We start from the raw sequence: 25214 nt of genomic DNA on the forward strand, positions 1-25214 counted from the left end.
ATTGTAGTTTCTTATGACAAAACTAACAAACATCAAACTGATATGTCAGAAAGAACTTCTGGGTTACAGAGACTTGAAGAGCCCCGACCTTGAAAAGCAGAGATAACACTGAAAATCATTTCCAAGTGGGTTTAGTCTGCTTAACTGACGTCCAAAGCAACTATGATAATCAATGTTATGTGTCAACTTGGCTGAGCTACAGTCTCCAATTATTTAATGAAGCATTAATTTACTTGTCGCTACAAAGGCATTATGTCAGTGTGATGAAAGTCTATCAGTTGATGGGGCTTTATCAGGGTATGGGAGATTGTCCTACCAAATCTCTGTGGGCCTGATTTAATCAGTTGAAAAGCCTGAAGAGCAGAGCTGAGGCTTCCCTAACGAAAAGAAATTTCACCTGTGGATAGCGGCGTCCATCCATGGATGAGAGTTCCAGCCTGCCCTTCCTGGGGGCCTGCCTTACGAAATGCTGACTTGCTTAAATCAGCTCCAACAATCACATAAATATTTCCCTGCAATAAATCTTTCTCTCTCTCTTTTTTTTAAAAGATGGAGTTTTGCTCTTGTTGCCCAGGTTGGAGTGCAATGGTGCAATCCTGGCTCACTGCAACCTCTGCCTCCCGGGTTCAAGCGACTCTCCTGCCTCAACCTCCCAGGTAGCTGGGATTACAGGCATGTGGCACCACACCTGGCTAATTTTTTGTATTTAGTAGAGATGAGGTTTCACCATGTTTATCAGGCTGGTCTCCAATTCCTGACCTCAGGTGATCCACCCACTTTGGCATCCCAAAGTGCTTGGATTACAGGCGTGCACCACTGCTCCCGGCCCCAGTAAATCTCTTAACATACATCTCCTACTGGTTCTGTTTCTCTGGTTGAACCCTGACTGATAAAGCAACTAAATAATTATAATAACCCCAAGAGATCGGTACTTTAATTAGCTCCATTTATAGATGAGGAAACTGAGGTAAAGAAAGATGAAGAAACTTGCCCAGGGAACCCAGCTCCCAAGTGGTGAAACTGGGATTCTAACCCAGTCAGCCTGATGCCTGGACCTAAGTACTTCACACACTGTTCCACAGCTTCTCTGAGTAGTTCTACCAATGCAGGCAGAAACCAAACAGCTGAAAAAGTATTTCTTTTTTTTTTTTTTTGAGAGAAAGCCTCACTCTGTCACCTAAGCTGGAGTGCAGTGGCGCAATCTTGGCTCACTGCAACTTCTGCCTCCCGGGTTCAAGTGATTCTCCTGCCTCAGCCTCCTGAATAGCTGGGATTACAGGTGCTCACCACCACACCCAGCTAATTTTTTGGTATTTTTAGTAGACATGGGGTTTCACCATGTTGGCCAGGCTGGTCCCGAACTCCTGACCTCAAGTGATCTGCCCACCTTGGCCTCCCAAAGTGCTGGGATTACAGGCATGGGCCACCGCACCCAGCCTAAAAAAGGATTTCTTAAAAATCATTTTGGATTGCCCTAAAAAGCCTCCAAACTTGGACATGACCTGAGAGTATTTTTAAAATTCATTTTAGATCACCCTAAAAGTTCCCCAAATTTGAGCACAGACAGTCCAGATTTCAAATACAGGCTTAAGGGTTATGCACTGGTGTCTATGCCTTGAATCCAGGTGATCTGACTCCTGAATGGCTTCAGAAAGGCCTCTGAAAAGCTCCAAGCATACAGATTTCCAGAGGCTGTGGATTAGCACAAGACCCCTTTTGGAGAGCACTCTTTTGGGATCAGAAATAAAAATAACAGAAATGGGTTAAAAAAATCTGAGCATTCTAACATAAAAATATGAGTTACACTGGAAGAAACACTAGTCTTATTGGACACCTTCTAGAACAGAGTTCTATTAGCTATGGCCAAATGGCATAGGACCATTTTCTTCTGGTTCATACATAAACAACACAGGGAAAGGGAAGAACCTCAAAGAATGTTACAGAGGTAAGAATGCAACCCTTCATTAAGACAATTTGGTAGTATATATGAAAAGCCTTAAAATGTTTATATATTTTTTGTTCCATTAATTCTACTGCTAGGAATTTATCACAAGGAGACAATCAGTGATGGTCCATAAAAATATAGGCATAAGAATCTGATTACAGGATTATTTATAATAGTAAAATCTTGAAATAACCTAAACGTCTGATAATAGAAAAATAAAGTTTGGTATACTGCATGATGAAATGCCATGAAAATCATGTTATGGGAAAATGTTTATATAAACTATTGTTTTATGAAAATAAGTTTATACATCCCATCCCGAGTTTTTTTTGTTTTGTTTTGTTTTGGTTTTTTTTTTTTTTTTTGAGACAAGTCTCACTCTGTCGCCCAGGCTGGAGTGCGGTGGCATGCATCTTGGCTCACTGCAAGCTCCGCCTCCCGGGTTCATGCCATTGTCCTTCCTCAGCCTCCCGAGTAGCTGGGATTACAGGTGCCCGCCACCACGCCCGGCTAATTTTTTGTATTTTTAGTAGAGACGGGGTTTCACCGTGTTAGCCAGGATGGTCTCGATCTCCTGACCTCGTGATCCGCCCGCCTCCGCCTCCCAAAGTGCTGGGATTACAGGCGTGAGCCACCGTGTCTGGCCACCCAATTTTTTTTTTTAAAGTACACCAGGGATGCACAAAAGAAAGACTGAACCACCAATATACAAATAGCAATTATCATTGACTATTAGTGATTTTTTCCCCTTTTTTGTATTTTTACAAACTTTCTATAATAGGCATGTTTTATTTTGTATTTTGTAGTAACAAAATTTAATTGTTTGTTGCTGCTGCTGTTGTTTTTTCTTCTGAAACTGGGTCTTGCTCTGTCACCCAGGCTGGAGTATAGATCATAGCTTACTGCAGCCTTGTGACCTCCCAGGCTCAACCCACCCTCTCATCTCAGCCGTCAGGAGTTCGAGAAAAGCCTGACTATCTCTACTAAAAATACAAAATTAGCCGGGCATGGTGGCACATGCCTGTAATCCCAGCTACTCGGGAGGCTGAGGCAGGAGAATCACTTGAACCCAGGAGGCAGAAGTTGCAGTGAGCCGAGATTGCACCATTGCACTCCAGCCTGGGCAACAAGAGCAAAACTCTGTTTCAAAAAAAAAAATAAAAAAAATAGTGAACTTAATGGATAAATGTTGTGTGTGTTCTGATTGTTCCCCTGGCAGTTCCCCCATCTTTTCCCCTCTCCTTGGGTCTCCTTATTCCTTGAAACAATATTGAAATTAGGGCAATTCATAATCTTACAGTGGCCTCTAAGTGTTCAAGTGAAAGGAAGAATTGCACTTCCTTCATTTTAAGTTGAAAGCTAGAAATGATTAAGTTTAGTGAGGAAGGCAGGTCGAAAACTGAGATAGGCCAGAAGCTAGGCCTCTTGCACCACACATTTAGCAAAGCTGTAATTAAAAAAAAAAAAAAAAAAAAAAAAAAAAAGATTCTTGAAGGAAATTAAATGTGCTATCCCACAGACCACGTGAATGATAAGAAACTGAAACAGCCTTGTTGCTGATATAAAGTTTTAGTGGTCTGGATAGAAGATCAACCCAGCCACAACACTCCCTTAAGCCAAAACCTAATTTAAAACAAGGTCCTAACTCTCTTCAATTCTATGAAGGCTGAGATAGGTGAGGAAACTGCACAAAAAAAGTGGGAAGCTAGTAGAGGTTGGTTCATGCAATTTAAGGAAAGAAGCTGTCTTCAGGACATAAAAGTGCAAGGTGAAGTTGCAAGTGCTGATGGAAAAGCTGCAGCAAGTTATCCAGGAGATCTAGCTAACATGATCGGTGAAGGTGGCTACACTGAACAACAGATTTTCAGTGTAGATGAAGTAGCCTTATATTGGAAGAAGATTCCATCTAGGACTTTCCTAGCTAGACAGAAGTTCATGCCTGGCTTAAAAACTTCAAAGGACAGGCTGACCCTTGTTAGAGGCTAATGCAGCTGATGACTTTAAGTTGAAGCCAATGCTCATTTACCATTAAATAATTTTTTATTTTTTAGCGACAAGGTCTCACTCTGTCATTTAGGCCAGAGAACAGTGCTGTGATCAAGGTTCATGGCAATCCTCCTGCCTCAGCCTCCCTGGGACTACAGGCACATGCCAACATACCTCGCTAACTGTTATTTTTTGTAGAGACAGGGTCTTGCTATGTTGCCCAGGCTGGTCTCAAACTCCTGCCCTCAAGCAATCCTCCTGCCTTGGCTGCCTGAAGTGCTGGGATTATACGTGTGAGGGGCATCTGGCCTCATTTACCATGTTGAAAGTCCTAGGGCCCTTAAGAATTATGATAAATCTATTCTGCCAGTGCTCCATAAATGGAATAACAAAGCCTAGGTGACAGCATATCTGTTTATAGCATTGTTTACTAAGTATTTTTAAGCCCATTCTTGAGACCTATTGCTCAGGAAAAAAGATTCCTTTCAAAATATTACTGCTCATTGACAATGCACCTGGTCACCCAAGAGCTCTGATGCAGATGTACAGGGAGATTCATATTGTTTTCATGCCCACTGATACAACATCCAATCTGCAACCCATGGATCAAGAGTCATTTTGACTTTGAAGTCTTATTATTAAAGAAATATATTTTGTAAGGCCATAGTTGCCATAGATAGTAATTCCTCTGATGAACTGGGGCAAAGTAAATGGAAAACCTGGAAAGGATTCACTATTGTAGATGCCATTAAGAATATCTGTGATTCATGGAAGGAGGCCAACGTAACAACATTAACAGGAGTTTGGAAGAAGTTGATTCCAACCCTCATGGATGACTTTGAGGGGTTCAAGACCCCCATGGAGAAAGTAACTGCAGATGTAGTGGAAATAGCAAGAGAACTAGAATTAGAAGTGGACCCTAAAGATGTGACCAAATTGATGTATCCGATGATAAAGCTTCAGTGGATGAGGAGTTCCTTCTTCTGGATGAGCAAAGAAAGTGGAATTTATTCCCGGTGAAGATGCTGTAAACATTGCTGAAATGACAACAAAGGATTTAGAATAAATTTAGTTGATAAAGCAGTGGTAGGATCTAACAGGATTGGCTCCAATTTTGAAAGAAGTTCTACTGTAGGTAAAATGGTATCAAACAGCATTGCATGCTACAGATAAATTGTTTGTGAAAGGAAGAGTCAATCGACGTGGCAAACTTCATGGCTGTCTTATTTTAAGATACTGGGACCAGGAGTGGTTGCTCACCCCTGTAATCCCAGTATTTTGGGAGGTAGAGGTGGGTAGATAACTTGAGCCCAGGAGTTCAAGACCAGCCTGGGCAACATGGTAGAACTCTGTCTCCACAAAAAAAATACGAAAATTAGTCAGGCATGGAGGCATACACCTGTAGTCCCAGCTACTTAGGGAGCTGAGGTGGGAAAATTGCTTGAGCCCAGGAGGTCAAGGCTGCAGCAAGCCATGATTGCACCACAGCATTCCAGCCTGGGTGACAGATCAAGATCCTGTCTTGGGTGGGGGTGGGGGGGAGACAGGAATTAATAATATGAATTTATTTATTTATTTGACAGAGTCTTGTTCTGTTGCCCAGGTGTGTGGTGGTACAATCCTAGCTCACTGTAGCCTCGAACTCCTGGGCTCAGGGCTTAATCCTCCTGCCTCAGCCTCCTGAGTATCTGGGACTACAGGTGCATGCCACCGTGCCTGGCTAATTTTTAAATTTTCTGTTGCCCAAGCTGGTCTCAAACCCCTGGCCTCAAGCAATCCTCCTGCCTTGGCCTCCCAAAGTGTTGGGAATACAGGCGTGAGCCACCACACCCAGCCTCATGAAAATATTTTGAAGACCGTAGTTCAGTCTACAAGGCTTCTTCTACCTTGAGTTTCTCTTCAGAATCCGTAACCAAGAGAAACTACTGGGCAATAGATAGTGATAAACTTTAAGTCCTGCCTGTCATTCCTTGATAGCATCCCTGAACTGCCTGCAGAAGGCAGTGTGCCAAGGAAAAACATTATCTTGAGGAAACAGGTTTATAGTTGAGGGACCGTTTGTATTGTAGACACAACGTTACTCTGAAGGCTTCAAACAATCGATACTTTCCTTTCATTTTTTATTTTTTTAATTAACAAAGGATACTGATTCTCAATCCTCCTGTCCAAAAGGAAGGAAGGTCACCAACGAGTCCTTTCAGATTCCTGCCTTAAATTTTGCTGCATTTAGAAGTGTTGCAAAAGAGCCGGTTTGCTCACTCTGCATTTCTGGAAACATGGCCTACAACTAAAATGAGATTAGAAGTGGCAAAAACTTATTACGAGGGCAGAAATGAATGCTCGGATTTATTATGCAGAGGAGCTGCTAATCAACAAAGATACTTCTAACCTTGAAATTGAATTCTTGGGACCAGGGCCGATTTCTGGTTTCAGGAAAGGGTTTTACCTTTTTTTTGACGGAGTCTTGCTCTGTTGCCCAGGCTGGAGTGCAGTGGCACACTCTCGGTTCACTGCAACCTCCGCTTCCTGGGTTCAAGTGATTTTCCTGCCTCAAGCCTCCTGAGTAGCTGGGATTACAGGATTATGCCACCATGCTCGGTTAATTTTTGTATTTTTAGTAGAGACGGGGGTTTCACCATGCTGGTCAGGCTGGTCTCGAACTCCTGACCTTGTGATCCGCCCACCTCTGCCTCCCAAAGTGCTGGGATTACAGGCGTGAGCCACCGCACCTGGCCAGGGTGTTACCTTTAAGGACAAGACTGAATTCCGATCAACAGCAGTTTACTTTTGATGAGACAGGAGGTGACTGAGCTAATGAACGACTGTTCAGCAATTCTGTCCTAAGATTTTTCCAGGAATTACCTGGTACACTTCTGTGGCATACAGTCATAATCAATACATTTGAAGAACGTAATGTATGCTGTGTTCAATAAGGGAAAATATTTGAATAAAAATTTAAAGTCCACTTGCACAAGAATATTTATTAGTTGGAGTAAAACCATAACCTAAGGACAGACTGAGGGCCACAAAGGTGTATACAAATTTCACTTGACTACAGGCTGTTTAACCGAGATTCTGTAGAACTGTATAAACAACTACTTCTAAATTACACTGCAGAAAGGTAAATAACTAATATAAAATATAACCCAAGGGAAGAGAGGAAAGAATTAGGATGAAAAAAGTTTAAGGTCCAGGAGTTCCATGCGCCCTAGACTGCTGAGAAATGGGTGGCCAACATGCCCATCTTGAGAAAAAGCAATAAACACAGGACCAGCTGCTGTTCCAAAGTTAACTGCCTGCTGATAGTTTAATTTGAAACAACTTCAGAAAAGCCCCACACTAAGTACCATGGCAGTGGTAGACCAGCCAATAAAACTTTTCAATTACCCAACTGATACACCATATAAATGCTTCATTTTCATTCCCATCACACTAGGGAGAAATGCTAAAGTTACATTTCTGAAAACCACAACAAAACAATACTCTGTGTGTGTGTGTGTGTGTGTATTCTCTGCAGGACAACAAAAAAATGTTAATGGTCCTTTCACATCTTCCTTTGCAAAAGAATTTCCCGCCCACAAAACCTGTATACATTGAAATGTTTCACATTGTTTATGGCATTACAGATGCTGCAGCAAAAGTAATGTTTCTCTTATAGCTCAGAAAACATAATGCCAGAAAGTAATTACACACAGCCATAGTTTATAGAGGTACAGGCATCAAAACATATGGTCAGGGAAATGCTACAGAATTACAGTATTAAACTAACCTCAGCAGAGCATGGTATTTTGATAGATATACTTAGAAAATAGAACAGCTAAAATAAATTAAATCTTTTGCTTTTAGCTAATCTATTTAAACCACAATGTGATGATAGTTAAGTGTCAAAATAAAATCTTCAACAACATCTTCATAAGATCAACAACAGGATACCAATGCAGAGAACCAAGACCCTTTCAAATTCTTAATGATATAATGATTGCTGTAAGTTTTAACATCACCAACTATTAACTAGGAGTGTACTAAACTATGCGCTACAAACATTCTGCATGTTGTTTCAGTCTCTCCCTGTGCTGGGTGACATTGCAGGTCACACTATGGGGAGGGAAGTTGTAATGGGCTCTAGAGAACTTGGAACAGTACCAAACACCAGGAAGCTATCTGAGATTTGGGAAGAAAAGAGACATGTACGGTATATAGTATTTAAAAACTTAAAGTAATTGTGAATGAAAACAAGAACTTAAAAAAATCTATCTTGGAAGAACAATAAAGGTTTTCCTACATATCTATACACAAAGATATGAACATAAAGATGCTTATTGCAACATCATTTCTAACTGCAATGAATTGGAAACAACCTAAATGCTATCAATAAAGGGCTGGTTAAATGAATTATAATAAGGTTACACTGGAAATTTTTATGCAGTAGTTAAAAAAATAATGAAGTGGAAACTGACATGGTAATACTTTCTAAATAAGTGAAAAAGGCAAATTGACAGAAATACATATATATGTATATATACAGATATACAAACATACATATAAGCACACATACTACACATACACACATATAGCCCCATTTTTTTCTTTTTTTTTTTTTTTTTTTTTTGAGACGGAGTCTCGCTCTGTCACCCAGGCTGGAGTGCAGTGGCCGGATCTCAGCTCACTGCAAGCTCCGCCTCCCGGGTTCACGCCATTCTCCGGCCTCAGCCTCCCGAGTAGCTGGGACTACAGGCGCCCGCCACCTCGCCCGGCTAGTTTTTTTTGTATTTCTTAATAGAGACGGGGTTTCACCGTGTTAGCCAGGATGGTCTCGATCTCCTGACCTCGTGATCCGCCCGTCTCGGCCTCCCAAAGTGCTGGGATTACAGGCTTGAGCCACCGCGCCCGGCCATTTTTTTCTAAATATTATTTAAATATATGCTATATATACACATAGAAAGCAGACTATGATAGACACTGAACCACCACTCCTAAGTCACCCATGGGATAAAGGCAGACACCACACGTTTCTGTACTACTAAAAAATGTTTTCATGAGATACTCGTAGAACTCTTAAGTGACAAAAAGGAGACAAAAATTCTCAGAGAAATACAAGATGCTTCTGGTAAAAGGAGACATGGGAGCAGGACTATAAGTAGAGGTAAAATCTGAACAGTGTTTAATCAATTGTTTTCTGAACATTCCTGACTATTTCCTCTATTTAATTTTTCTCTTTAAAAAGAATTCACTCAATTTTATACTCATGCCCTATAAAAACATCTTCTTCACTGTTATAGGATTCAAGGTCTCCTGATGGCATTTTTAAAAAAAATTATGAAAATATGCAGAGTTTTTTTTTTTTTTTTTCCTTTGTTAAGAGACAGGGCCTCAGTCTGTCACACAGGCTGGGATACAGTGGTGTGATCATAGTTCACCACAGTCTCAAACTCCTGGGCTCAAGCAATCCTCCTACCTTAGCCTCCCAAGCAGCTAGGACTATAGGCATGAGCCACCATGCCCAGCTAATTTCTAGGAGTTTAAAAAATTATAGATAATACTGCAAATCCTATCACTTAGCTTAAGAAATAAAGCAGTAAAGATACACTTGAAGCTCCCTGTGGATCCTTTCCCGGCCCATCCATTTGATAATCAATATTCTAATTTCACTATTTATGACTTCCGCACATCTTTTCATACTTTTAGTACCTATATGTAGTCATAAAAATATACAACAAACAATGTATTGTTTGTGTTTTGCCATGTGGTCCTTGTTGGTAACAACTGTCCTGTTGTAATGTGAAAGCAGCCCAAGATGATATGCAAATGGGCATGGCTGAGTTCCTATAAAATTTTAATTACAAAATGGTGGCAGGCCAGATTTGACCCATTTGCTGACCTCTGCTTTATATAAATGGTATTATACTGTATTTATCCTTCTACAGCTTGCTTCTGTCATCCAAAATTATGTTTATGAGATTTATCCATGTTCTCACATACTACATATCCTTAATTCAAACAGGGCTACTCTGAACTGACAAAGATTCTGAATCTCTTCCCAGTCCCATCTGTGTACTTCCTTGTAAAATCCAGTTTTGGCAGTAAGTCAGTTTAGCAAGAATCCTCATCTTCAATATCAGATTACTCTTAACACCTGATCAGGTTCAATCCCCCACCATCCTCCTGGTGATGTCTAATTACCCTGGTCTGACTTCAACAAGAATCCTATTATGTCAGCTTAGCCTTAATCCCCTTGATCCCCGATGTTTCCTCTCAGTAATTTTCTATCCACTGACCCCCACACCCTGCTCCTTTACTATAAATTCCCACTTGCTCATGAGTTGAGCCCGACCTATCTCCCCCATTGCAAAACCTCATTGCAGTTGTCCCTATACCTATCATGATGGTCCTGAATAAAGTCTTCCTTACAGTTGTACCAAATTACATACTCTCATATGTACTTGGTATTTTCAGTCTTTGAGATTTCTGTGCCAATTCCATGGAAGTGAAATGGTATCTCATTATCACGTTAGCGCACATCTTAATCCTAGCAAGGTGAAGAATCTTTTCCTATATTAACTGGTTACTTAGGTTTCATCTTTTATGTGTCCCCTACCCATATTTACTTGTCTTTTTCTTCCTTATACATAGTTTTTCTTTATCCTGGATACTAACTTTTGTCGCCTACGTGTACTGCACAGTCATTACTCCCCTTTTCACGTGCTTCTGATGTATTCATGTACATACATTTTAAATTTTCACATAGTCAGATTTATCAATCTTTTTCTTCATGGTTTGTATTTGCTGAACCTTAAGAACTCTACCTCATAAAGATATTCTTATACATTTCTTTAAAGTGTTTCCATTTTACTTCTTTCATTTCTTTAGATTTTTATCTCATGTCGTAAGATAAATCAAATTCTGTGTAGATTAAAAATATGGATAATCAGTTATTCAAGCACCATCTGTTGACATCTGCTTTCCCTCACTGATCTGTAATGTTGCCTCTATCGTATCACGTGACACAGAACTCTATGTATTCATCTATGTCTGCGTGCTCTTTAGTCTGCTTCAGCAACCTATTTCTATGTTTGCTGACAAAAAACTGTCTTAATTACTTACAAGAGTCCACCTCTCCTCTTTGATCTTCAAAATTGCCTTGGTTAGTCTTGCTCTTCCTTACACATTTTAGAATCACTTTGCTGAATTTCCATTTTCTTCTATGATGTTTTTTAAATTTTATTTTATTATTATTATCCTTTAAGTTCTAGGGTACATGTGCACAACGTGCAGGTTTGTTACATATGTATACTTGCGCCACGTTGGTGTGCTGCACCCATCAACTCGTCAGCACCCATCAACTCGTCATTTACATCAGGTATAACTCCCAATACCACCACCCCCCTCCCCCCTCCCCATAATAGGCTTCTATGATTTTTAATGAAATTTCATTTAATTTTATTAATGGATATCAAAGGGGATTATGACAGCTGACTGTAAGAAGGCTTTAGGGAGGCCAAGATTCAAATGACAATTTTTGAGAAATAGAGTTAAGGTTCTTTGTTTTGCCACCTTCTTTTTTTGCTTCTGTAAAATATTTCCTTGTAGTAGGTAAAACATTTGAGATGAATTAGGTGGTAATTCAGACCCCTAAGTCATCAAGATCTATTATTTAGAGCTGGTGGGGTGGTAAAAAGAGCTCTTAATTTTCTGTTCGTGGCACTGACTGCCATAGGGCTTAACATTCTTATTATCTTTAGCTCCTACTTCCCTCTAATTAGTTTCCCAAACTGCCATTCCATGGTACTTTTTTCTAGATGTTATTAATAGCTATGTCTGGGAAAAGAAGTTATAAATTCAACTAAATTTTCAAATGGGTGTGTAGTATAGCTCTCACTTGGAGTTTTATAATGTACTTGAGTGTATCAAAGACTCTGAGGAGCATCACAGTAAAGAAATATGTCTAATTTTCTTTAACTCGCCATTTCATAAGCTTTTCTGCATATTAACACTTATTTCTTGACATACTGATTAATAATCTACAGAAGAGAGTTCTGTGGGACATCAATTTGGGAAATGGTGTGTTTAAACCAATAAGGTTGAGACAAGAACAACTTAGATATTTCTCACATGTATATCAATCAATCGGCAGCAAGCAAATCAACATCAAAACAAAGTAATCGAAAAACACCCAGGATACCTTTGGCTTGGGGTCTTGGTGTTGGCCTACATGTGATAAAACTTTTCGTTTAACTTGACAAGAATTATGTTTTCCTTCTTAGTCTAGCACTGAAGTGAAAGAACAGGCAGACGTCCCAGATTTATTCACCTCTTACTATGAAAGCTATAGGAGTGCGTGGTCTCTAAAAACACAAACAAGAGAAATGCATTTCTGTTATCCCTGCGGGGCTTTGAGCCCATCATTCTTGTTGCTGAGTGGCCTGAGAACCGAAAAACATACCAAAATTAAATGACTTTTTGTTTATATTTTCTTCTTTCTGCTCTGTTGATGCAGCAGGTATTAATCTGCTTGATGCACTGCTGGCCTGGCAGGGTAGCCCTGCTCAGCTGAGGATGGCAGGAGAAGAACAGGTCACCGCCAATGTCAGTAGATACCCTGGACAGAAAAGGAAGGCCTTTCCTGAAAAAAACATTTCCCCTTTCTTATAGGGCATTACTTCTTGCTGTTGTAACACACATATCCAATAATAGTTGTGGGCGAGCTTTTGAGAGTCAGGTTCTTCCTGATTTGCAAGGGAAAAATACTGCCATTTCCCTTTCTCTCCTCAAAATACCTTTGGCATTTATTTATTCAACAGTTATTTATTGTTTATTGTGGGCCAGGCAATCTACTAAGTGCCAGGGTTACCAAGACCAGTAACACAGTACTAAAGAACTTGTTTATACTAAAGTATAAATAAGAGATTAAAAATACAGAGAATACTTTCCGAATACCCTCAAAAGTACCACAGCATTGCCTAAAATATAACTGTAAAGACTGGGAACTTCACTTTAGGGTCAATAGATTCTCAGAGATTGGGAGTGTAAGTCCACAATAATGGACCCTACATCAACCTGGAGACTTCTTCTTATATTCTATTGTATCCTCAGCCAGAACAGAGACTCACAAGAGATATTTATTGGCTATTAGTGTGCAAGGAGCTGGAGCCATCTAGAATAATGACTTAGCCATGCGTCAATCTTCTCTATTTTTATTTCCAGCGCTAGCTTGTTTAGCTTTTCTTTGACAGTATTACTTCACAGAGTAGCCCATTCCATTTTTGACCAGCTCTGTCAGGAAATTCTTCCTCATTTTGTGTAGAAATATATCTCCCTCCAAGTTCCACCCACAGAGGTGCATTCCGTCCTCCGGGACTCCCAGGAACACACACAACAGTTCTCTCCACTGTTTCTTTCTATTTTGAAATTTTCATGTCTACAAAAAAGCTGAAGAAACAGTATAAGTAACACCGATATGCCTTTCATCTATTCACCAATTATTAATAGTTTCCAATATCTGCTTCTTTATTGCTCATCCTGGGTTTTTTCCCCCTGAATTGAGATGTAGTTGCTAACATAAAACTCTATCACCCTTATATTAATACTTTGGTATATATCTCCTAAGAATCACATTCTCCTGCATAATGACATTTCTATTCTACACCTTAAAAAGTAATGTTTAATAAAATATTATTTAAAATAACATCCATGTTTAAATTCTCTCCTCCCCAACCTTTTTTAAAGTTGGGACTTTTTAGTCCTAGATTTTTTTTTTTAATTCACATACTAGATTTGGTTGTCAATATATCTTTGGTCTCTCTCTCTCTCTCTCTCTCTCTCTCTCTCAAGACAGAGTCTCACTCTGTTGCCCAGCCTAGAGTGCAGTGGTGTGATCTTGGCTCATTGCAACCCCCGCCTTGGCCTCACAAGCAGCTAGGATTACAGGTGTGGACCATCATGCCCAGCTAATTGTTAGTAGAGACGGAGTTGGCCATCGCGTTGGCCAGTCTGGTCTTGAACTCCTGATCTCAAACGATTCACGTGCCTTGGCCTCCCAAAGTGTTGGGATTACAGGCGTGAGCCACCACGCCCGGCCTCTTTGGTCTCTTGTTATCTGGAATATTCTCCCAGCATTTTTTTTTTCCCTAGGACTACTACATAAGTGTACTACTTATCTCACTAGTGATAATATACATGTTGACCACTTGATTTAGATGGTGACCACTAGGTCTCTCCATTGAAATGGTAAATTTTCCCCCTTTGCAATTAAAAATTGATCTATGGGGTGATATTTTAACAACTTTTCCCAATAACCTTTTCTTCTTCTTCTTCTTCTTCTTCTTTTTTTTTTTTTTTTTTTTTTTTTTTTTTTTTTAACAGCAGCTGGTATCTTTTGGTTTCCCAACAACTTTTTACAGAAGTTTTAGCTGCCACTGATGATCTTTGCCTGCATCAACTATTACTTTGAGAATTACAAAATGATGATTTTCTAAGTTCTGTCATTTCTTCTACATGGGATCCATTATCATCATTTTTTTGGACACTGAAATTACCCCAAAATTTGGCCAGTGAAAATCCCTTGATGCTACCATCTCTCTTTTCAACATGACCCCATTAGTTGAGCACTTCCTAGCTTTCTACCACAACTAGATGTCCAGGATCATCTTGATTTTCCCTTAGCCCAGACCCAGAATCTGCCATTCCTCCAGCGGCCAGGGTTCCTCTTAGTAGGGAACAGTATTTATTAGGAAGAATTCTGCTAGTTTCCTCCACGTATCAGCCTCTGGGTGTTTGAAGTCAGTTATCATTTCCATCCCATGCACTTCCCCAAACTTCTACATCTGGGTTAAGTTCTCCCAATTCCTCACACCAGTCTTCCTATGGTTTAGCTTTGACTTTTATCTTACTCTTCTTTTTCATCTTCCCTGTCCCAACTCCGCTGCTATATTCTAGACCAGTGGTCCCCAACCTGACTACGCATCAGAATCACTGTTTAATATACAGATTTTGAGGATTCATTCGAGACTTATTAAACAGAATCTCTGGGGTGGGGCATGGGATTCTGTTTTGTTTTTTAAGGTCCCCATGTGGTATCTATATAGCCAATCCACTGCATACTTAAAATTTTCAAGGTCTTATGGACCCCGAATTGAATAGAATATCAAAAACATGATCTAGGCCAGGTGCAGTGGCTCATGCCTATAATCCCAGCACTTTGGGAAGCCGAGGCGGGTGGATCATGAGGTCAGAAGATCGAGACCATCCTGGCTAACACGGGTGAAACCCCATCTCTACTAAACACACAAAAAATTAACCAGGTGTGGTGGTGGGCGCCTGTAGTCCCAGCTACTTGGGAGGCTGAGGCAGGAGAACGGTGTAAACCTGGGAGGTGGAGCTTGCAGTGAGCCGATATTGCGCCACTGCACTCCAGCCTGAAATACAGAGCGAGACTCCGTCTCAAAGAAAAAAAAAAAGTATGATCTAGAGCTACCACTTTTAGACTGAACACTAAACTTCTTTCAGTGTAATCAAATCAGTGCAGACTTTTTTGGGGGAAGGTAGACGTAATGACATAAGATTTTTGATTCATGGTGAATTTATGAAGAACTAAGTCCTTCAGACTTTTTCAAAAATATTGCTAAGTCACATCTCCCTTATCTTTTTATGTTCCACTGGTGTTTCATTCTAAGGATTTGCATTTGCACCTATTAAAATTCATATTGCTCAGTTCAGTCCAATCTTCAGAATGTCAAAGTTCTTAGGGATCCTGTTTTTACCATCCTAAGTATTTTTTACCCTTCCAACTTTATGTCACTCACAGTTAAGCATGCTGTCAAAGTCCTTTCTCTAACATTGCCTTATTTTTATTTTTAACAGAGATGAGACAGTGTTTTGCTATGTTGCCCAGGCTAGTTGTGAGCTCCTGGGCTCAAGCGATCCTCCTGCCTCAGCCTCCCAAGTAGCTGTGATTACAGGTGTGAACCACCATGCCTGGCTGCTATTTTTCTTTAGGTATCTAAAATAAAAGAATCTTATGAACTGTTTAATGATTATGGTGGTAGATACATAATTGTACATGCCTGTCAAAACTAATAAGATTATACACAAAAAAGAATGAATTTTAACATATGTAAATTGTACCTGGAAAACAAAAATCAGTCAATATTCTAAATATCCAGCTATATTCTTCTCTCAGATTAGGTCTCACTAACTTATTTTGATTGACAATTTCTGCAAAATGCATTGCTATTCTAAGTAATGAAATGTTTATAGATTTTATATTTTTATTGATTGAGGTCAATGAGGATTTGGTTTACCAAAGCAGTCAACCCAATGAGTACATTAACAATTCCCACAACATAAAATATTTTTAAAAGGTGGTGGAATGTGGAATAAAAAGAAATAAATATTAGAAAAATTATAATATTTCATAGTACTGGGTTAAAAATATTAAATATAGCCTGTCAGTCCTGCCTATGAGAAGTCAGACAATATTTCATCTCTAACTTTGACAAGGATTTTTTAATGTACTCTTCAGTGTCAGAGAATTCTAGTGAAATACACTCAGTGTGGTTGAGAGCTTAAGTGATACAACCTTCCCCGCCACTTGAAATACCTAACAAAAATATAAAATAATCCATTTGAATATATATACACACATATAATCTAAAAGTCTAGAAAGAAACGTACCAAAATTTTAGCAATAGCCAGCCATCGCTGGCTGATGGAAGGCAGTCTGGGTTTTGTTTTGTTCTGCTTTTTTCATGCTCTGTATTTTTAAAATATCTTTTAAATTTCTACAGGGAGCCTATATTCATTTTATGATTAGGAAAACAGCAATACACACTTATAAAAATACTGGTTACAGGGAGGGGAGGAAAATAAGTCACAAAAATAAAGAAATGAGAGTAAAATAATTTTTATGAAAATATATCTGTCACTGATAGGAATTCTTAAAATAAAACATGTTTTCCAGGTAGTCAATAGTTTTATATGAAATTTTTATTCAGAGAACGAACAAGATTTCCCTTATGAAGCTTCTCTGAATGCCACAGAAGATTCCAATAGACAGTAACTCTAAAGAGGACACTTACATTGCCTCCCAACAATACTTTTCAAATAAGAAGCTTTATACAGAATTATTAGATACTGTAAATTCATACCTTGAAGAACGGTGTTCTGGTTTATTTCGTTCGTTGCGATCTGTAGAGAAAGAAGATGGTTACATGTGAAAATGTTCTTTAAAAGCTCTGGAAAGAAGTTTTTAAATACCAACTGCCACACCATTAGATTTCACAAAGGACTGTTCAGAGGCAGTTGTGTCTTCCTAACTGTAAGGCTCTTCATTACAGTTCGCCTGACAGAGGCAGAAAAGACACCACGAAGGACAGGCGTAAAAGCTTATGGTTTGTTAAAATCATCTACCTGGAAAACGTATCGTTACATGTATTATTTCATTTTAAAAGATCTTTCCCGTGCTAAATACTTTGCTAACACTAGAAGAGATTTAGCTAAGGAAAGAAAGCAAGGAAACTGCAAAGCCACAGATTACTCAGCTCAAAAAAATCATTCCATGAATCATGGTTGGCAGAAGCTTCTAACAGAATGGGGAGGGGGAAAAAATGAACAGTCAGCTACAACATCTGCAAATACTAAGACCAATACAGCTTCACCCTTAACTATCTATCACCCAGAATGTTTCAGAAGTTGGATTTCAATGTTTCTCCAGTAATTAGATATAATGTGCCCTCCATATAAAATTTTTGATTGTCACAACTGGGAAGAAGGGAGCTCTTCATGGGTAGAAAGCAGGAATGTTGCTAAAGGTCCTACAATGCATAGGGCAGTCCCTTTCACCAAAAGAATTATCTCATCCAAAATGTCAGTAGTGCAGAGGTCAAGAAACCCTGCTATAGGGTAAGAAATAAGAGCACAGATGCTTGAACTTTTCAAAAGTGCCTCTCTAGACTGCTGTAAAATGCTATTAATCAACCTTGAGACTATCATATATAAGAGAAATAATCATAAAACCCACAGGTTGTCTTTTTTGAATCTGAATAACAATTTTTCCTCCACTATATGCTTAAGATTTAAAAATAAATGAAGTAAAAGGCCACAGTGTTATGCAAAAATAAACAATGTAAAACAATATACAAACCACAACATATCCTAAGCAATGACTTTAAGAAAAAATCCTATGGAATATTATCAAAATACAGTTTTCTATAGTATCTTCTGAATTAATGCTAACAAGATAGAATTTAATGGCAACATAAAGACTAGACAGGAATTCTTTTAGTTTTTCCTTAATTTTATTGCTGGTGGAACAGAATAAGAGGATTATGAAACATACTCTAAAACTTCTAGAAAGAAATATGGAAGAAAAGGAATAGGATTTATACAGTTAAACATATGTAACAATTCTTTCTGAATGAGTTCATAATAAAAAAGAAATGTTTGTCAAAGCCAAAGAGTTAGTACTCACGAAAACACTGTTCTCTGAAAGACTAGTAAGTAAAAAGATCCACAATAAAGCATGTCTGCTTAGATATAATGCTTTCCAAACACAGAGTGTTAGCACATTTCTGGTTCCAATTTCTCTACACTGTGACTTAGCATTACTGCAGCTTTTAAAACTTTTCTGTTTTAATTTAACTTGGTTTTACTCCTCCCTTAAATGAAAATATCATGTTTTTCATTTGATGAGCATTAAGATTTTAAAGTCATAGTAACGCAGGGCACATTTAAGTCATTTCTTTCAATCATTCTTCTCCAGTTTTTAGCCTGCTAACTTCGCTACAAAAATGAAGTATAATGTCTCAAAGTAAAGCCAGAAACTGAATACAGATTAGCTATCCTCATATAACAAAGCAACAACTCTTACCTGTGGCTAAAGTCGAGCTAAAACTCTGTCCAGAACATCATTTGCTGTGGCTGTGATCCTAGCTTCATAGTTTATTTAGGCATGTAATAGCAAATTTCCCCACTAATCTTCCTAGTGGTACAACACACAAGAGGAAGGGAGAAACAGAGTCACGATGCATGTAAACAAGACTCAGTATCCAAGGGCTTCCCTCCAGGGCCTGTTCTGATTGGCAGATGTGCTATGACCAGTCTGCACAGCTGGAATGTGGCCACTCAGGAAGCAAATGGCTCACAGCTCTCCTTCATTCTTGGTTAAAACAGGAAATTCTACAGTCATTTTTACACTTTCTGCTCTAAGAAAATACGAATGCCTTCTCATAGCACTTCTCTATTGAACCAGTAATTAAAATTCAAGAAAAGACTTGATTATCTGCTGGGGGAAATTTTAAAAATTTTCCCCCAAATTCACTATTAGTGTTATCTGTGTTACATTCCTGTGTAAATATAGATACACAGTACTTATAAAATGTTACTCCTAAGAACTCATATAGTTGATAATCTGAGGGTAAGGGTAAATTATCCATTACTCACAATATTTCCCATCCCTCACCTCTTGACAATGAAAAACAAATTGAAACACATGTTCTTGGCTTGATCTTTTCCCTCAAAGTATACAAATATTTTGATTTCACATTTTGCCATAGAGCCATATTTTAGCTTAATACATATAAATAATGGTGTGTGTGTGTTGCGTATCTGTGTGTCTTATCTACTTATACTTTTTCATATACTTACATTTTAAACAAAGTAATTTTCATGACAGTCAAGATTATTGTGCAATTGTCAAGAAATATATTAGCAGAAATAAATTTTTGGCAAAATAGTAAGTGGTTATTATTTTGTTCCAAAAGCCAAGACTGAACAAAACAAATCACGAGGGTGGATTCAGAATCTGCTTTCTTGCCAACAATAACAAAACATTTGGATAAAATCCCCTTAAGAATGAGAACAGATCTACAGCAAACATGGAAATTTAATTTGGCTATATAGAGTGCTTTAAGTGTATGGATTTTCTTTCAAACCAAATACTCTTCAGCACATTCTCCGAATTTTTTCTTTTTTCTTTCTTTCTTTTTTTTTTTTTTTTTTTTTTTGACACAAGGTTTCACTCTGTACTTCAGGCTGGAGTGCAGTGGTGCAATCACGGCTCACTGCAGCCTTGAGCTCCTGAGCTCAAGTGATCCTCCTATCTCAGCCTCCCAAGTAGTTGAAGTAGTTAGGATTACAGGTACATGCCACCATGCCCAGCAAATTAATTTTTTTTTTGTAGAGACAGGGTCTCCCTATTTTGCCCAGGCTAGTCTCAAACTTCAGGACTCAAGCGATTCTCCTGCCTTGGCCTCCCAAATTGTTGGGATTGCAGGTATGAGCCACCATGCTCAGCCTTCCAATTTTTTAGAGTTTCCAATTTTCAAATAATTGGGGAAGAATATTTCTAAAGCTTTTCTGAACTTCTGCATATTTAGAAATCATATGAATAACTTTCTGGCCCAAAGTCTCACCATTTCTATGAAAAAAAGAGTTATTAAAAATAAAATGCCTTAACTCTAAAATTTGCCAAATGCTACACATTTGCTATGGATGATATACTTATTCCAGGGGCCCGCCCAGCAGAGCATGATGGTTTAGGTCACTCAAAGACCAGCAGGACATTCTCAGTGTGAGGGTAGCCATGGCTGGGTAACCATGTAATGGTTTTGTAGATATGTATGACAGACACACACATACACACACACACACACACACCCCTCTTGTATTCCTTGTCCCTCTCATCCATGCCTCATGGTTAACAACGCTAACTGAGGAATAGAAGAGTACTCTGTAAGTAGAACAAAGCCAGAAAATAAGGCAGAGGCTGGGCGCCATGGTTCACACCTGTAATCCCAGCACTTTGGGAGGCTGAGGTGGGTGGATCACCTGAGGTCAGGAGTTTGGGACCAGCCTGGCCAACATGGCAAAACCCCATTTCTACCAAAAAAACAAAAAAATTAGCTGGGCGTGGTGATGCATGCCTGTAATCTCAGCTACTCAGGGGGCTGAGGTGGGAGGATCACTTGAGCCCGGGAGACAAAGTTTGCAGCGAGCCAAAATCACGCCAATGCATTCCAGCCTGGGTGACAGAGTGAGACTCTGTCTCAAAAAAAAACCAAAAAAACACAAAACAAGGCAGAGCTGGCACAAAGACTGTTGGTTGTATATGTATAAATGCTGTGAGGAAGATGTGAGGGATGCAGTGGGGGAACCCATGGTTTGTCAAGGGGACTGAAGAACAGTTAGGAGAGTGGTAGGATGTTATCATGGGTTAAGGACTCTGTGTAAGAACTCCAGATTATCCATGTTTTCTTTTCATGTCAACTTGGTTCCATGTAATCTAGACACATGATTCCAATGTTTATGTATTTAGGTGTTATACCACTTATGCAGAAATGGGCCCCTGTTCTGGCAGGGACAGCTTTTGGGTACGGCTATGCAGATCCTACTGATGTGGAACCATTCAGGGTGATTCTGACTCTAACAACACTTTGAAATGGAAATGACAAAAATGCAAATGCCATCTTTGCTTTGATTAAAACTAAGAAGAATAGCCAACTCGGAGCTTATTAGAATCTGTTGTAAGACATTCAGGCTTTGATGATTTAGCTTTGATCACTTAACTGGAGAGAAAAATCAAACCCCATTGGGTAGGGACTTACTTTACTAACTTAAGTTGGAAATGAAAGACCTGAAATCATTCTTTGAAATTAGGGGGGAGGCTCAGTCTATATGAATGAATATACACAGATATACTCACAATGGAGTAAGAAGTGGTTTAAAGTGAGTCTATCTTTTTTTTTTTTTTTTCTTTAATTGAGACAGAGTCTCACACTGTCGCCCAGGCTGGAGTGCAATCGGCTCACTGCAACCTCTGCCTTCCAGGTTCAAGCGATTCTTCTGCCTCACCTGGGACTACAAGTGCATGCCACCACACCCAGCTAATTCTTGTATTTTTAGTAGAGACGGGGTTTCACCATACTGGCCAGGCTGGTCTTGAACTCCTGATCTCATGATCTCGGCCTCCCAAAGTGCTGGGATTAAAGGTGTGAGCCACCGCGCCCGACCAAAGTGAATCTCTTATATCTCATCTTGGCATATCAAAATATCTTTAGCAGGAGCATTACCAATGAAGTGATTCTGCAGCATACTCCCAAGCATTACTGTTAAGTTCCAGCTTGGGAGTATATATAGTAGATATCATTTTTAAAATATGGATGAACCCTACATAAACCCTTTGTGCCATTCAGAATTAACTAAAGGCTCCTTGGGGCTGAAAAGGAATTATTTGCAGCAGCAATGTCATTACATCTTTACTTATGACAAGCAGAATAAATAAAACAATGAATTCATCCATTATAAGACAAAAGATACCCAGTGTTCATACATCTTACTCTGGTGATTCTTTAGAAGATTGCATAATTGATTCCAAACAAATAGAACATGGATGGGATTTTACTTATCAGATATCAAAATTTCAAATACTTTTCTAAACACTTTAAATGGTTCTTATATTTAGAGAGAGAAAACTGCAAATATATATATATATAAATATATATTTCAAGTATATACTTCAAGCATATATATATATATACACACACACACATACTTGAAAAGAAGGCAGTGCTCATTCTACAAAGTTACTGACACCAACTAATATGAATCTACCTCTGCTTTCTATTTGACAGCCTTGTTTAGGTGTGTCTCCAAACTGATTTTTATTTATATTTGAGATTCCCACAGTGATGGCCTATTCTTTAAATGAGAGCTTTTCAATAAATATGTATTTGTTGTTGCTGAACTAACACATTGTTGAACTTAAGTCAGAAAGTTCCTACTCTCTTGGTTAAAAAAGCTAAGAAATTAAAGAGGGTCTCTGTCAGTTACCACTGCAGGGGAGAAATAAGACATGTGACAGAGAAGTTTACATGGCTGCTGCTGCCCACACTTCTATGGATAAATGGGAAAGTCTGGTCTACAGCACTATCAGTGCTGACACCATTCATTAATTAAGGTGCCTAAATTCATTACAATTCATTAAAATGCAGTAACCTAATCACCCAGGAAGGGAAGAATTGATTGGAGATGGAAAGGAAGTTTTTTCAAACAAGAATTTATGTCTTGGCTGGGTGTGGTGGCTCATGCCTGTAATCCCAGCACTTTGGGAGGCTGAGGTGGGCGGATCACTTGAGGTCAGAAGTTCAAGACCAGCCTGGCCAACATGGCGAAACCCTGTCTCTACTAAAACTACAAAAATTTGCTGGACATGGTGGTGCACATCTGTAATCCCAGCTGCTTAGGTGGCTGAGGCAGGAGAATCGCTTGAACTCCAGAGGTGGAGGTTGCAGTGAGCTGAAGTCACGCCACTGCACTCCAGCCTAGGGGATGGAGCAAGACTCTGTCTTAAAAAAAAAAAAAAAAGAATTTATGTTTCAACAAAGAAGCAGACTATCTCTGGAATGTTTTCTCCTTCCCATCCCTACTGTTTTTACCCTCATTTTAGGTTCTCATCAGCACTGTCTGGACTCTTAGGTCCTGACTGGATTTTCTGGCCCCAGTTTCTTCCCCTTCAACCCAATCATATTGCTGGTCAAATAAATCTAGGCCTCAGAAAAAGTATAAATCACTTAGATCTTGAGAGGATTAAATGAGATAATGCCAGTGACATTCTTAGCACCCTGTCTGTACACTTAAGCATACCACAAACGTCAGCTGCCATCATGTTGTTAAAAGGCCAGCTATTAACTAGTTGTAGCAAATGATACTGCATCATAGTGACTGTACAAGTTACTTAACCTCCTTAAGCCTCAGTTTTCTCATCTACAAAATGGGAAAATACTATCCTTATGGAGCTTTTATGAGGATAAATGAATTAAAGGGTATGACAGGTTTAGCTCAATATCTAGACTATCAATTCTAGGACTCTCATTCTGTGACTACCACTCTTAGTATCTTTAATGCATGGCTCAAGAACCACCTTCTCCATGAAGCTGTCCCTGATTCCTCTCTCTCTTCAGCATCCTTGTATTCATTTCTTATTGCTGCTGTACCAAATTACCACAAATTTAGCAGCTTAAGATAACAAAAATGTATTATCTTAAAGTTCTAGAGGCCAGAAGTCAAAATGAGTATCACTAGACCCATTAATGTGGGGGTCCTCAACCCCTCTGCCATGGACTAGTACCAGTCCATGGCCCGTTAGGAACTGGGCCGCAGGGCAGGAAGCAAGCAAGAATCACTGCTGGAGCTCCGCCTACTGTCAGATAAGCATCCACATTAGATTCTCACAGGAGAGTGAACCCTATTGTGAACTGCACATGGGAGGGATCTAGGGTTTATGCTCCTTAAGAGAATCTAATGTCTGATGATCTGTCACTGTCTCCCATCACCCCCAGATGGGACCACCAGCTCAGGGCGCCCACTGATTCTACATTATGGTGAGTTGTATAATTATTTCATTATATATTACAATGTGATAATAATATAAAGTACACAATAAATGTAATATGCTGGAATGATCCTGAAACCAGCCCTCTGCACCTGGTCCATGGAAAAATTGTCTTCCATGAGACCAGCCCCTGGTGCCAAAAAGGTTGGGGATCACTGCATTAAGGTGTTTGCTAGGCTATAATCCCTTTGGATGCTCTGGGAGAGAATCCATTTCCTTGCCTTTCACAGTTTCCTGAGGTCACTTGCATTCCTTGGCTTGTTGTCCTTTCCTCCAATAGTGTAGCATTTAAAAATCTCTTTATGACTCGGCTGGGCGCAGTGGCTCAAGCTAATTCCAGCACTTTGGGAGGCCGAGACGGGTGGATCACGAGGTCAGGAGATCAAGACCATCCTGGCTAACACGGTGAAACCCCGTCTCTACTAAAAAATACAAAAAAAACAAAAAAAAAACAGAAAAAAACTAGTCGGGCGAGGTGGCGGGCACCTGTAGTCCTAGCTAATGTAGTCCCAGCTACTAGGGAGGCTGAGGCAGGAGAATGGTGTGAACCCGGGAGGCGGAGCTTGCAGTGAGCTGAGATCCGGCCACTGCACTCCAGCCTGGGCGACAGAGTGAGACTCCGTCTCAAAAAAAAAAAAAAAAAAAAAAAAATCTCTTTATGACTCTGGTTTCCTCATCTACCTCCCTCTTCTACTTTAAAGGACTCTTATGATGACACTGAGTACACCAGGATAATCCAGAATAATCTCCCTATGTCAAGTTGATTCACAACCTTAATACTCCTTTGCCATGAAATGTGACACATTTGCAGGTTCCAGGGATTACGATGTGGACATCTTTGTGGGGCGGGGGATAGCATCATTCTGCCTAACCACACCCTATCTGAACTCTCAGACTGTC

General features: G+C 39.4%; 1 protein-coding gene across 50 annotated transcripts in view; it reads right to left on the bottom strand.

Moving 5' to 3' along the window:
- SH3D19 (SH3 domain containing 19) overlaps window positions 1-25214 on the bottom strand; it is a 196778-nt gene that overhangs the window by 84656 nt on the left and 86908 nt on the right. For 27 of the 50 annotated variants that reach the window (XR_013417323.1, XR_013417322.1, XM_078002322.1 and 24 more), the window contains one exon: window positions 17074-17113. The exons of 1 other annotated variant lie outside the window; for it this stretch is intronic. Coding sequence is in view for 5 of the 49 variants with exons in the window: in XM_078002322.1 (XP_077858448.1) it covers window positions 17074-17113 (40 nt within the window). In the remaining 44 variants the exon portion in view is untranslated. Of the gene's footprint in view, window positions 1-12371; window positions 12528-17073; window positions 17114-17194; window positions 17465-18395; window positions 18436-18794; window positions 18940-25214 lie in introns of those variants that run through there. 22 more of the 50 variants (XM_078002356.1, XM_015139342.3, XM_015139338.3 and 19 more) reach the window with 9 other exon arrangements.

This window comes from Macaca mulatta, chromosome 5 (assembly GCF_049350105.2).
Source record: "Macaca mulatta isolate MMU2019108-1 chromosome 5, T2T-MMU8v2.0, whole genome shotgun sequence".
In the NCBI taxonomy this organism is placed as follows: domain Eukaryota; kingdom Metazoa; phylum Chordata; class Mammalia; order Primates; family Cercopithecidae; genus Macaca; species Macaca mulatta.